We start from the raw sequence: 15,118 nt of genomic DNA, 5'->3' as shown, positions 1-15,118 counted from the left end.
ATTATAGTTAGATTGAACAACTTCAAAATCAGCTATAAAAGAACATTAGACCTGTTTGATTCACCTGCAATAAATGTGGCTGATCAGCCAAGGGTATGGCTTCAGCCAAAGGCACTTCAAATGGATTTGGGGGTATACATCCAAGGAACGTCATAGAGTCTGAACGTCGGAAAAATGGATGGTTTTGGCCAGTTTCTGCAGGAAGAGATTCATCATCCTTATCATTCAAAGTAGTGCCTAAATGGTAAAAAAATAAAAAATGAAAATATATATATATATATATATTAGCAATTAGAAATGGTAACAGAATGTCAATCTGCTCAACCTAAGATGCTTGGTATCTCACAAAATATCAGCATACTAGAAAGCAAGTTAAGGGCTGGAGATGAAGTTCAGTGGTAGGGCTCTTGCACAGCATGTATGAAACATGGGTTTGAACCCTGCAAAACACACACACACACACACACACACACACACACACACACACACACACACACACACACACACAAGTTAGTAATCCAAACTTTTGGTATTTTGTTTTGGAAACAGGGTCTTATTATGTGACAGACTCTCCTAGAACTCACCATGAAGAATTTTGGTGTTTTGTTTTGTTTTTTTAAATTGATGATCCAAAATAACTATATGTATTCTTTATCAAACAATAACAAAATATATGTAAAAATAAAAGTTGTAAGGAATACTAGTCCATTCTATATTGAACAGTTTTCTTACATCCTTTCTTTAAATCTAAAGAATAAAGCCAAAATACAGCTAGTTTCCTCAGCATATTTCAGGACTCAACCTGGTAACACCAAAGGAGATGAGCAAAAACTGAAATTTAACTCTTTGCTTCCCATACGGAAATGAGCATGGAGCTGTCTGAGCAAGTTACATATTCAGCCAACAGTAGGCCAGCACATTAGCAACAGCTCTCCTGATGGGGACAAAACTTTACTAAGTTGTGGAAATAATGAATTTTGGCTAAATTTTCCTTTTGGTCTCTCCAGACAGGGTTTCTCTTTGTAACCTTGGCTGTCTTAGACCCACTTTGTAGACCAGGCTGGCCTTGAACTCAAAGGTCCATATGCCTCTGCTGGGAATAAAGGCTTGTGCCACCACACCCATCTGGTTAGATGTTCAGAAAAAGAGAAGCCAAACCCACCACCATAAACAACATCAACAACAACAATAACAACAAACTCAGACCAGTTGTCTTTCCCTAAGCTAATAAAAATATTGGCTGCGAATAATAATAAACAGGAAACTGGACTATTTGATCCCATTTTAAATCTCCCATTTTATACTTCCAACTAAAATAATGGAAAACTACAAGTTGGCTCAACAATAGTGGTTCTCAACCTTCCTAATGCTGTGACCCTTTAAAACTTTTCTTAGTTTCTATGCTCAAGCATAATTTACATTTTAAGTAAATCTATTTTACATCAAAATTAACAAAGGCTTTCCAAAGACTTAAAGTAATGGTAAATATAAACTAAGAGAAATGAGAAAAAGAAATTCAAAAAGTATGGAAAATTCATAACATTAATTCAGTCTTAATTATGAAACATATATAATACCAAAGATGTGTAAAGAAAATGACAAAAAAAAAAAAGGTAAGAAATTTGACATAGAGAAGAAAAGAGAAATTCCCACCCAGACAGACAAATAATGTAGTTAAAAAAAATTTGACATAGAGAAGAAAAGAGAAATTCCCATCCAGACAGAAAAATAATGTAGTTAAAAAGCCTGGAGGAAATACTGAGCAACCATTTCTTAAAAGTAGACTGGTAGACTTTCTATGCACTAACTTTGATTGGTGTCATCATCATTTTCATGTTCTGAATCTTCATTATCAATACCCAGTTCCAAAAGTTCTCGCGTCCTTAAAAAGAACAAAGTCAGTCACTTAAATTAAATATTTGTGTGGTATGAAAAACAACACAGGTGGGGGGGGGGGGGCTAGAAAAAGACATTGGAAATGTCACTTTGGTAACTTAACCCATGTGTATGTGTCACATGTATATGGAAGTCGGAGGACAATTTGCAGAAGTTGATTCTCTGCTTCCGCCATGTGGGACCCAGGAAGTGAATTCAGGTGGTTAGGCAAGCACCATCTGACATCTCACCCTGGAAGCTAACTTATGCCCAGCACTACTGTATTGTTTCAGATAATGGGAAATAGTAACGTGATCTGCCTCATGACTTAAAAAACAAAATGGGCTCAAGAGAAGCCAAAAACAAACAAATCACTAAAGAAAGAATTAGTGTCCACACAAACTTTCAACCAAAATATGACAAGACTTAAGCACAAATATCTCAACTACATTAACTTTAGTTTCCTGGGTTTTCATTTACTTGAAAAGTCATGGCAGAGACTGGCAGGATGATGTCAAGCCCTCTTTCCTACATGAAATACCTGTGTTCTCTTTTGCAGTGCTGCTCTCCTTAATTCAAACTGTGACTGTTTACTCAGAGACCACAACAAGTAAGTACTTCTCAAAACCCAACAAGGTACGGATATACCTTTTGCGTTCCAGTTGAGGGGTGTCCAATGTTGTCTGTTGATTCATTGCTTTAATCCAATATATAAGGGCTTGGAAGACATATGCCACATGTTTCAATGAGCACACATCCAATACTGGAAGAACATCAGAATGCTCATCATTATGAGACCTCATTAAAGAAAGGGCGTAATTGAGAAAATCTCCTCGAGCAGACATCATTCCCTGGCGGGCGCTAAGCAATGTGGCACGTCTATAGGAACAAAAAGAAATGAAACATTTATAAAACCCACAAGTATGAAATTTCATAAATATGTAAAATTAACAAATGAAAACACCTGGCTGGAGTGATGTTAGCCAATGCCCATCAGTTACAAGCACTTGATGCTCTTACAGAGGACTGGGCTTCAGTTCCCAGCATCCACATGGTGGCACAAAACCGGTCATTACTCCAGTTCCAGGGGGATCTGACACCCTTGATGGCCCCCTTAGGTACTGAATGCACAAAACATTCAAACATAAAATTAATCTTAAAGAAAAAAAACAGAAGCTGGGCACAGTAGCACACGCCTGGAATCCCAGCAGTCTGGGAGTTCGAGGCCAGCCTGGTCTACAAAGTGTGTTCAAGAAAACCAAGGCTACACAGAGAAGCCCTGTCTTGAAAACAGAAACAGAGATAGAAGATAGAAAAAGAGAGATAGAAAATAGAGCATTTATAGGTACTCTTTAGGAATACCATTGCTTATGACTTATAGCTCTACACTTCAGGGTCCCTACTAACAGTCCTAAAAGGTCTGAATTTGCATTTCTAATAAGCTGTCAGTTAAGGTTAATGACAGAACTCTAGGAACTATTATGAGATGCACTACCTGTGCTGGCTAGTCCTTTGTGTCAACCTGATAGTAGTTAGAGTCCTTTGGGAAGAAGGAACCATCAAAATGTCAGATAAGCTTCTAAGTAAGACTGTGGGGCAATTTCCTCTCTTATGTTTAATGTGGGAGGGTCTGGCATACTGTGCATGGTGCTACCCCCAGACGCTGTAAACAAGTAGACTGAGCAAGCCATAAGCAAAACAATAAGCAGTGTTCCTCCAAGACTTCTGTATCAGTTCCTGCCTCCTGCTCCAAGTTCCTACCCTGACTTCCCTGGATACTATGTAGAAGCTGTAAGATGATATACACTTTCCTCCCTAAGCTACTTATGGTTATGGTGTTTTATCACAGCATTAGAAAAGGGAACTAAGATACTACATAAAAATAATATCAAATGTCAGACATGGTACTCATGCTATCCCAATGCTCTGGGATATGAGAGGCTGAAAGACAGAGAATGGAGCAGGCTGGGCTGTATAGCAAATGATGCCAGGCTACTACTACATAGCAAAATATCATCTTCAAATAGATGGGCGACTGACAGGTGTACGGAAGGAAGGCATCAAAACCCACAAGCAGCAAATAAAAGTATTAAGTGACCTGGACTTCTATCAAAATTAGAAACTTTTGTACCTCTCAAAGGACACCAACAAGAAAGTGGAAAGGGGAGTCTGGAGAGATGGCTCGGAGATTAAGAGCACTTGCTTTTTGCTGCTCTTCCAAAGAACCCTAGTTTGCATCCCAGTATCCAAGTATGGCAGCACAGAATTGCCATTCATTCCAGCTTCAGAGGATCCAATGCCCTCTAGGGATGCCACAAATGACATTCACCCACACATATACACAATTAAGGAAAAAAATAATAAGACACCCCCCCCCCCAATAAAGAAGAGAGGAATAAAAATCCTTGAAAACCTTGATAAGGAATTCTTATCCAAAATATATTAAAGAACTCATATAACTTAAATAAAAACTAAAAAAGCTACTTTACAGCTGCACAGCTAAACAGACATAGAGCAAAACTGCCCATCAGAACATGAGAAAATAATCCAGTATCATTAGCAAATCAAAACCGCAGTGAACACAGATCTGTAATTTGAGGTGTCCCCACCCCTTAGGCAGGAGGACTGTTCAAGGCTCTATTACACCTAATAAAATGTCCACCATCAAAAAGATACGGAGAAATGGGTGGGTATGATCCGTGCCTATAGCCCTAGGACATTCGAGGTGGCTACAGAAAGATCAGAAGTTCAAAGTCATCCTCTGCTACAAAAAGAGATTGAGGCCAGAAAAAAAGGGGTGTACAAAACGAAAGCTCTATCAAATACTGTTATTTGGAAAATACTGCTTTTAGGAAAATAGTCCAGCCGCATCTCAAAATGTTAAGCATATACCATTACCATATGATCTAGCAATTTTACAACTAGGTAAAAACACCAAACTATATGTCCACACAAAACCTTTATGGAAACGTGCAACATCATGCACAATAATGAAGAGGCAGAAATACTCCAAGTGTCAGCTGATGAATGGTTAAGTATTTTTAAAATGTGGTGTAACATACATGAGATAGAATATTTTTAAGGCGTTATTGACACGTGCTAAACATAGATGATCAAAAAAAAAAAATTCAGGTTAAATGACAGAAGCCAATCCAAAAAACTATGTATTGTTTAATTCTATTTACATAACAAGTTCAGAATCTACAGACAGAAAATAAAATACGAATGACCACTAAGATGTGTAATATTTCCTAAAGAGATGATGAAAATACTCCAAATTTATAATGAGCCAACCATATACTCTAAAAAGAGTAATTTACAGATATACTATGTGATTATAATGTAATAATGACTGAGGCGGGGGAGAAACACACAACACTGATCGATCAAGATCCCACATCACAATCCTCTGCTTTGTTTTAAAGAGTATTTTATGTATATAAGTGTTTTGCCTGGGGGAAAAATTTATACAAATGTGCACCATGTCAGTACAATGTCCAAGGAGGTCAGAAGAGGGTGTCTGATCTCCCGGAACTGGAGTTAAAGATGGCTGCAGGCTGCCATGTGTGTGCTAAGTCCTCTGCAAGAAAAGAGTTGTTAACCACTGAACTGTCTCTCGGGCCACAAAATACTGTATTCTTTTACAGCAACTGACTACAGCCTAAGAGAGACAAAAACTTTTGTCCTTTTGTGGAGCAGGACTCCACAACAGAAAAACTACTCCCTCCTCCATCGTTCTTTCTAATGCAGATATCTTTACCAACCAGCTCACCAAATTTGTTCCCAGTTCCCTAACATTCAAAGGTAAGTATGTCAATTCTATTCCTAGATTTTTCTTATTTTCCTATTCGTTGTTTAGAATCAAGTACAGAACAGAACTCTTACCCCACCTTGCCCTGTCAACAGTTCTTTGTATCTCAGTGTTTTCTCTCATCTTGTCCTCTCCTACAGTCTCTAGACCTCTGTCCTCTCACTTCTTCATCTGCAGTATCAGTGAGAACAAACCCGCAGGCACTGACTACCAACCATCACCTTCACTGGATGGTACAGCTACTCCTCTTGACATCACTGCTGGGCTAACTCTTAGTCCCGAGAGGGGCTCTTTATAACTGAATAGAGAGGACATAGCAAATACATAAATATATCTTATGATTTAACGGGGTGGGCGGTGGTGCGTGTTGTGAAATCAAAGAACAGCAGGGACAACACACTTTAACCTTCCTGAGTACCAAATGCATCAGACTCAGTCCTAGTCAGAAACAAGTCTTTCTGGGAACATAAACCTTATAAAGGGGAGGCAGAAGAGGAAGGGGTATATGGGGGAGGAGCACACGACAGACAAGGACACAGGCCAAAAGTAGCTTTTAGTAACAGATTCCTCTGAGGACATGATAAACGTCTTAAAAAATAACTTAGCTAGCAATCATTTTGCTTCAACTGCCTAGCAAAGAGGCAGTTGTGTACCTTTTTTTGTGTACCTAACATGAGGTACCTTTCTTGTGTACCTAACATGAGGCAGCTGTGTACCTTTTTTCTTTGCCATTAAGATGAGAGAGGTTAAATGGGATAGTGATCAAAACCTCTAACCTAGGATTTAAGAGTTCTGAGTATAGAGTATTTCATACCGTCTGCCTTCAAGGGTTCTTAAACTGGCCTCTTCTCGTGCAGTCATCCTCTCTCTTCGAGCTGAGTTCTGAGAGGCATGAAGGGGATGATTTGGATGTCCTGGATCACCAGCAGATGCTAATGCAGAACCATAACGTAATTGAGCTTCAGTAGAATCCATAATACTGACCATCCAGTTCCATGTAGGAATAAGCTTTTCTTCTACATAGTTCTATGAAGATCAAACTGAAATAGTCAAAACTATCCAAACAAAGCTAAATTCGATACAGCACTAGTATGTCAACATTTAAGAATTTTCTATATCGCCATTATTTTGAAAATCTAATTGATAGGCAAAACAATAAAGAACTTTTCCAGTTTCATACCTGTAAGTTGACTGCATCTTGGTAAGTCAGTTTCACAGCTGCTGGAATCTGAGAGTATACTAGGTGATTATACTTAGGAATAAGGCCCATCAAGTCTGAGATCTGTCTGATGACAATGCTGTAGGCCCTGGCTAAGCTGCTCGCAGACGTTAAGTAGCTGCTGGCATTGCTGGCTTCCAGTGCTGCTGCTGCGGCTGCAGCACTTGTACTGATGGTGCCACTCCGGCGTAAATTTGAAGGATCAATATAAATCAAACCTGCGGAACTTGCTAAAAGGAAAAAGGACAATTGTCATGAGCTAACACAGTTGCTAGCTGACACTGCATAGGCTTATAAATATCTAAATGGTCAATTAATAATATGTACATGAGCAAAACAGTGTAGCTCCACGATATAATTTGGGGAGAAAGAGTGTTGGGGGGGGGGGCAAAAATTAATGCATTATAAACCAGAAGTAATTCTGTATCTCACAACCACCACAAAGGAAGCGTTTGGCAATGTGTGCAGACACTTTTGGTTGTTACAAATGGGAGATGTGAAGAAAGAAGTTGTGGAAATACTACTGACACCTACCAGCTAATGGCAGTGGGTACAATTAAACATCCTACAATGCACAACAGAGCTCTCAATAAAGAATTACCCAGCCCACAGCAACAATGCAAAGATTCAGACATCTTGACAGAATCATAATTTTGTACTTCTTATATCTGAAACTCAACAAAAGGAACTTTATACAACTTTCTTTTCTAATTTTCAAAACCACTGCCATGCTCCTAGGAATAATACTTGAGTTCCCAGACTTGCCTGCTGGTGTAGATGTGCTGGCTGGGGCTGTGCTAGCTGCTCGCTGATGTTGCGTATTACGGACAGCCCACTGCATGGAACGAGGAGCCTGGGCAGCCCCGTTTGCATGGGAGCTGTTCGTGGTTCTTTCTAATGGTTCATCAAGCATAAAGGTCTCCTGCTCTATGTCATCACTCTGGCTGCTACTGCTGTCAGAATCACTTGAGTCGTTTGATTGAGAATCATCTTCAGAAAAAAAGGCAGGAACACTGCTCGCTCCTAAAGTTTTAATTTTTAAAACAAAAAACACTGTAAGTCCACTGATAATTAACTTCATAATGTACCTCTCATTCAAGAAAACATTATATTGAACAGTGTCAGATTGCACATAATACTGAGAATACTATAAAAACACTTTGATTAGAAAAAGAACTCTTTTTAAATAAGCTTTAGCTACCCTTATGCATATCATATAATTATCAACTCATATTGCAGACAAACAGAATTAGCATATGCCAGGAGCAGCTTTTCCCATTAGCAACATACCTGCTTCTGAGCCAGCAGTGGCTGCAGTGACAACACTTCTGCGCCCACTAGCATTATCTTGGTTACTATGGTTACTTTCACTGTCACTTTCCGTCTCAGCGGCTGCTAATAAATCTAGCTCCATGTCACTTCCTAGAAAAGTATTAAATAATAAGGGGGGGGGGGAAATTCAGCAACTAATACAGGTCTGAAAAGCCAGTATATCCTAGGGGTAGGAACTAAGAATTAGAGAGCCAGGATAACAACTGTTCTTCAGAAAGAATTATTGGCTGCTTAGCAATGGAGAAATTCCTCAAGTACAGTAATGCATGGACCTCGACACAGTGATTCAACTCCTGCAAAGCCTTGGTTTTGGGCAGCACCCACTATCCACCTGCCCTATTTCCATCTATTTTACTTCAAAAGAGAAAAACATTTCTTTTTAATGTCATAGATTACACACACACATGCACACACGCACACACACACACACACAACTCTATCTTAGGGAGATTATAGACAGTTTTCCTTTTTCTCTCCACTGCAAATTGCCCACTGTTAAATTATGACTGATTTACTTTAGAGGTGAGGGGAGTCAGACAAGTTCCTGCTTTGTAGCCCAGATTAGGCATAGATTTGAAATCCTGTCTCAGCTTCCAGAGTGCTCAATATTTTACCATTTAAGTATTTTTTAAGAAAACAGGACTACACGGGCCAGTGAGATGGCTCGGTGGGTGCAGGCTACTAGTAGTTCAAGGTTTGAAATGAGATCTCACAAACCATGACATACACAAACTTGCGGTCACAGGCATATACACACACTAAATAAATGAATAATTTTCTAAATTACATTTATTTATTTAGTAGGGCAATGAGGTGGACCTGTGTGTGAAGGTCAGGACAACTGGCGGGACTGTGTTTTCTCCTTTCACCATGTGCGTCTCTAGGACTGAACTTGACAACAATACCATTAGTCAATGAGCCATCTACCAGCCCCAAGTAGAAGAGAATGAAAGAAAAGGAAGTAGGCTAGGGATGAGTTCAGCCAATAGAATGCTTGCTTAGTGTGCATCAAGTTCTAGGTGGATCCCCACCACCAAGTAAACTTGGCACAATCACACTCATCTCTAATCCCAGCACTTGGGAACAGAAGGAGGAGGAAGAGAAGTTCAGGGTCATCCTCATCTGCAAAGGGAATCTGAGGCCAGCCCGAGATACATGAGACCCTGACTCAAACAAGTTCCTTAAACAAAAACAGGGGGTGGGAGGAATTAAATATGAATAATTTATGTATGTATATAATTACTTCTTAAAACTTTAAAACACACTACAGAGTGCTTTGGCAGAACATAATTTGGCTAGCTACAGAGCCGATGAGGCTTCTCTCTTTGAGGCACCGATTCGGTCACCTTAAGTACCCTCTCAATAGGCCGCATACCGTCTTCATCATGCTCGTCATGATGTCCCTCTGCCTCAGCATTCTCCTCCCCGTGCTCTTCCTGCTCATCGTGATGATCCTCTTCTCCAGCCACGCCTTCCACCACCTCAACCTAAACACAATGAATCACATAGCAAACCTCTATCTCTACTACTTATGGCCACAGAATTAGAGAACTAAAATGTAAAGCTCTCTAAAATAAGAAACTCTAAATTTACATTATGTAACCAAAAATGAATAGAACAAGAGTTCACAGGCTGGCTGGAACATGATAGTTTTAAAATACTACCATTAATACTGACTTCCAGTGACTGCTCTTCCCACCAAATCCAAGTGTGTCATCTGCATTTCAAACAATTAAAAATACCTCTTCCACATCTGCTGAAACAATATCATCCTGTTCTTCGTCCCGGCCTCTGACCGGCTGTGACTGGCTGATGCGCCTCTGCTGTGGGTTCCGGATGATATAGGCTGACTGAGACTGACTGGAGCTGTAAGGAGCAGGGAGGTGGTGAGAACGCAGTGCCGAAGCTCACACAGCACACTGCACATGTCTCACTGGAATCCTTTGTGCAGCTCATTCCTTACATTCTTTCTTTCCTCCAGCATCCTCAGTTGCCAAAAGCACTGCAGCCAACACTCACCCATTAACAGACACAATTCCTATTCTGTACCAGCGTGTTACCCACTGATTTGTTAGTGGGTGGGCAGGGGGTGGGAAAATCAAATATACAAATCATATACTAAAACAGAGTAACAACCAAAAGAGTGGTCAAAGTTTCCCTTCTCTTAAAAGTTGCCTTAGAAATAACCACATAAAAGTTAGAGAAGAATCACTGAATTCAGTTTTAAACAAGACTGAAAACTAGAGATGTGATATTAAATGGCCCTGTGGCAACTTCATTTAGAGATTCAGGAATGAACCAGAATAATTAAATTTACGAGATGGTAAGCTTTTAGCATCTTTCATCATTCAGTTTTCCTGAGAAAGGAGAATTAAAGACACTCTTACATAGGCATGAGTGCCAACTAAGGTAGGCCTGCCCTCATAGAGGCAGCCAGGCACTCGTCTCGCAACAAGCCTTTCAGTGCTAAAACACATGCACTATGACAAGGGCAAAGTATCTCGATACTGAGAGAAAAACCATTACAAGGTCTTTTTCTCTTTCTTTTTCGAGACAGGGCTTCTCTGTGTAGCCCTGGCTGTCCTGGAACTCACTCTGTAGACCAGGTTGGCCTCCAGCTCAGAGATCTGCCTCCTGTGCTGAGATTAAAGGCATACAGCACCACACCTGATTATGTCTTTCTTAACTTCTGTCCCATTTTTCATTCAGTAGTGAGTTGCTTCATTTCCAAGAGTTTGATGCTTTTTGTTGTTGATATTCAGCTTTAATCCATGGTGTTAAGATAGGTACTATAGCATCATTATATGTGCATGAGGTTACAAAATTAGACTTGAGAAATCCGTTTCTATTGCTACTCAAAAGCACAGCACCAATGAGCTGAATACAACATTTCCATACTAGGAATGAACATACCTGCTTGACTGATCTGATGATGGTCGTGGTGGTAATGGTTCTACTGAAAATAATTCTTCACTGCCTTGCATGGCATCTATGCTAGTACTGGCCAGTGTAAATGGTGCTGTGGGGCGGGCAATCCCCATCCTGACAGGAACAATCAAGGACTCTGCTACATTGCACAATTCTTCTACAGCATAAGGAAGTAATGCTTGGAATACACGTTTGCATTTTCCAATTGGCTGTGGAATAAAGTTGCTACAGCAGAAAGGAAAATAGAAATCTGAGTCTTCTCATGTACATATTAACATTATCACACTAAAAACTGTGTGCTAAAATTTTTTAAGTGCCTTACTTTTTCTTTTTGGATGAAGCCATTTCCACACTAAGAATGACAAACACCCTTGCCACCGATCGCAGAAACCTCATTGTCACAGCAATTGCTTCTTCTCGGCGTCCAGGTATGTACTTGTTTTGGAGTTCTTTTACTAATGTGCCTAGCAGAGTATCTAAAAGCTTTAAAAATTGTAATCATTCTATTAATGCTGAGATATTTCATACAATGGTTAAAGTCCAGTTTTCCAATATTCTAAAATGTTAATAGTTCCCAAGAAAAATGTTAAAAATGAGCCAAGCGCAGTGGCACACACCTGTAATCTTAGCACTCATGGAGACAGAGGCAACAACAGATCTCTGTGAGTTCAAGGCCAGTCTGGTCTACAAAAGCGAGTCCAGAACAGCCAAGGCTACACAGAGAAACCCTGTCTCGAAAAACAAAAACACAAACAAACGAAAGTTAAAAATGTTTTTTGGTGGGTGTGTCGGGGGGGGGGGTACATATACTTCTGTGTGCATGTGGAGATGAGAACAATTTGCAGGAGGTGGTCCTCTCCTTTTACCATGTGGGTGCCAGGGGCTGAACTCAGGCTGTTACAATTTGGTGGCAAGCACCTTCATACCTGGCTAAGCTACCTTGCCATGCCTTGTAACAAAATCTTGAAACAAACTGAACCAACCCAGTTACAGGGTCAGTGATTAAGCAATACACCTACCACTGTGTGTATGATGTACAGTGGATCCCAAATGTAAACTATCTTGACTTTTGTTCCATAGTTCTACATATCCTCACCATGCATGTTTAGAAGAGACTATCAAATAAGTAAAATCAGAAGAATATAGTTCACTTACTATAGCACACTTAACAAAGCACAAAGGACATTCAAATATTTAGTAATTAACTTTATAATCCCATTATCTGATTTACTACTTTCTAGTCTTTCCTATGCATTAAAACAGGTATCAACTACAAAAAAAAATAGCCAATCTGGTGTTCTATTTTTAATGTTGCTTATAATAACCTTTATATCAAAACATGTTGGATTTCATATCAGTAAATGGCTAGGCTGTAATTTAAGATCAACAACAGATTCACAAATTATTTTTTTATTTTCTTGATTTTGCATTACTATATAATTTTATTCTGCTACTGTAAATTATTTAGTACAGGTTTGAATGACAACTGACAATAACAAATTAGCTTGCAGAGAAGATGAAATGCAACGTCATGTCAGTGCCTAAGTAACTTCTTTTCACCATGGATCCTATTTTAGTTTACAAAAAAAGAAAATCATTTTAGGGTTTTTATTTAAAATAAATTTTTTTCCATTAAAAGACATCCAAGTTAACTGCCCCCAATTTCATTTCCTTTGACATAATCAGAAGTTATAAGCCTTATAAGTCTAACTTTTAAAATCATGGGACCCTAAGAATAAATGTATATATTCAAGAACTCACCAAAATATCTGCTGTACACTTGACAATAAGGCAATGAGTGAAACAGTCTAGCCGAATTGTGCCACTTTGCTGATTGAGGTATACCTGCTCTTCTGGCAAAAGATGGCCTATCCTACTGCTGGCACTCAAGCTGGAGAAAGGCAAGGAGAGACAGAATACAGTGTAAAAAGCAACATTAACACAGGACCAGAGAAAGTATAAATGTTCTAACAAATACATACGGGTCTTTATTCTCCTGTGACCCAAACATAATCATAGATCTCAAAGCATTCCAATCCTGCAGGACGCGCTCTAATGCAAGCTGGGCAAACCTTGGGGGCTCTAAGTCGTGATCAGGCATATCTGAATCTGAAAAGGAGGAATGGGTCAGACAAAAGCAAAACTTACTGCTTTCCATATCAGTCAGTCCAAACTGTGTGATTCACTTACCATCAGGACTGGCTGTTTTCCTATTGCGGTCCTCCCGGATTCGTGGTGGCCTGTACTGGCAGTGCTCCACTGTCTGTCTGGCCACAGTCTGTACTAAGAACAGCAAGAGGTGCTCTCCCCTGGAAAACAGGGCATGTTGTGAGGGTGGGAGACATACCAATATATGCTGAGCTCTTTCCATCTACCTATTTTGCATCCTAAGATTTCTACTTGCCTACTGTTTGGTAGGGTGACCAGATTTGTAGCAGTGAGCAGGCGATAAAGTAGATCAAGACGAGCAGATTTCTGTCCAGCAATCAGAGTTTTACACTTACATTTCTCCCAACAATCACAATAGGCTGTTGGTGAAGTCCGCTTAAGTCTATAAAAAATTTCACAGAAAAGTTCATATATGGAAAACCTTTAAAATAGACCTACAATGAAATGAGCAGCTATAACTTGATGAAACTAGAGAGTACTCTTGTTTACGTTAAAATGAAAGTGTAACTGCTATATACAAGAATGATTACTTAATGGTGTAAAGTCTAGAAAGCAACACAAAAATTCTTATGACAAATAGCACTCTGTAATGCCCTGGGACAGTCATGTCTATTGTCCTTCCCAATCCCCAAATCCCCAAATCCCCAAGCTACCCTACGTGGTCCTCACATATGTACTGAGTCACTTCTAGCCATGATAAGCACATGTTTCCTGCATGTGTATTTATCTGACAAGACTGCAAATGCTGTAGGAAATGAAATACCTGGTTCACCCTGCCATGACAACCAGTATAGTGAGCATACTTAAACAGAGTGTAACTAAGCATCAGTGCAAAAACTGAGGTGACTATTTCACACTTATCTGTTTGCTTGTTTGTTTGTTTGTTTGTTTGTTTATGGGGCAGGGTGAATGAAGAACAGAGGTACACTTGTACCACAGAGTATGTGTAAAAGTCACAGAACAATTTGCAAAAAGTGTATTCTCTTTTTGCATTAAGTAAGCCCAGGGATCAAACTCGGGTTTTTCGGGCTTGGCAGCAAGTACCTTTAGCTGCCCATCCACCTACCAACCCAAAATGGAGGGTCTTGACAGCCCATTTTTCTACTACCTACATCATCTACACATTTTTTCCACTGATAAACAATATTCACTGAGATACTGCAAATGTTAAAGTACTGAGTTTCATTGCTTAGGTAAAACTATCAAAACCAGCTAGAATGACTTCTATAAAATAAAAGATTACTACATCTAAAAACTAAATAAGGCCTCATAACACATTTAATAATACCTACAGAGGGAGAGGTGTTGGTAATTAGTTACAAAATACAGATGAAATTATTCTGTGAACATGCTTAAAAACATTAATCTGATTGATTAATTAATTAATCTGATTAATAAATAAGAATAATCCAATTCTAGTCACAAATTCCTTAGCCCTGCTTTTAACTAAGGATCACAACACCTTAAGTAAAATAAAGCAAGTATTTGACAATATACTTTAAACTAAAAGCCACATTTCTGTATGTATAAAATGAAATGTGAGGAAAACCTCACACTTTCTGAAATAAAGCAACAATTAAAGCATAATATCTGTATTTTGTACTGCAATATATGCCCAAATCTTTTCTGAGATTAAAATTAGACTTACTTGCAATCATGCCCTTTGTGACAAACCCTTGCACATTCCGTACAACAACAGAGTGACTCCAGTAAACCACAAGTTCTACATTCAAAAATGTCCTGAAATTAAAATGGGTCACTTTTTAAAAAAGAGTTACCATATC

The 15,118-nt window shown here is 39.2% G+C and overlaps 1 protein-coding gene across 1 annotated transcript in view; it reads right to left on the bottom strand.

Moving 5' to 3' along the window:
* The window catches only part of Ubr5 (ubiquitin protein ligase E3 component n-recognin 5), a 111,750-nt gene that overhangs the window by 21,683 nt on the left and 74,949 nt on the right, over positions 1-15,118 (bottom strand). The window contains exons 28-43 of the mRNA XM_055626290.1: positions 14,983-15,074; positions 13,570-13,716; positions 13,356-13,474; positions 13,148-13,274; positions 12,927-13,056; positions 11,488-11,648; positions 11,151-11,390; positions 9,980-10,103; positions 9,613-9,724; positions 8,196-8,327; positions 7,671-7,928; positions 6,867-7,135; positions 6,501-6,712; positions 2,524-2,754; positions 1,809-1,882; positions 65-237 (exon numbers count right to left, since the gene is read on the bottom strand). Of these exons, the coding sequence (XP_055482265.1) occupies positions 65-237; positions 1,809-1,882; positions 2,524-2,754; positions 6,501-6,712; positions 6,867-7,135; positions 7,671-7,928; positions 8,196-8,327; positions 9,613-9,724; positions 9,980-10,103; positions 11,151-11,390; positions 11,488-11,648; positions 12,927-13,056; positions 13,148-13,274; positions 13,356-13,474; positions 13,570-13,716; positions 14,983-15,074 (2,601 nt within the window). The remainder of the gene's footprint in view (positions 1-64; positions 238-1,808; positions 1,883-2,523; positions 2,755-6,500; positions 6,713-6,866; positions 7,136-7,670; positions 7,929-8,195; positions 8,328-9,612; positions 9,725-9,979; positions 10,104-11,150; positions 11,391-11,487; positions 11,649-12,926; positions 13,057-13,147; positions 13,275-13,355; positions 13,475-13,569; positions 13,717-14,982; positions 15,075-15,118) is intronic.

Source organism: Psammomys obesus, unplaced genomic scaffold (assembly GCF_907164565.1).
Source record: "Psammomys obesus unplaced genomic scaffold, mPsaObe1.curated_primary_1811, whole genome shotgun sequence".
Lineage (NCBI taxonomy): Eukaryota > Metazoa > Chordata > Mammalia > Rodentia > Muridae > Psammomys > Psammomys obesus.
The sequence above is the reverse complement of the archived record's forward strand: the minus strand, read 5'-3'. Positions and strand labels throughout refer to the sequence as shown.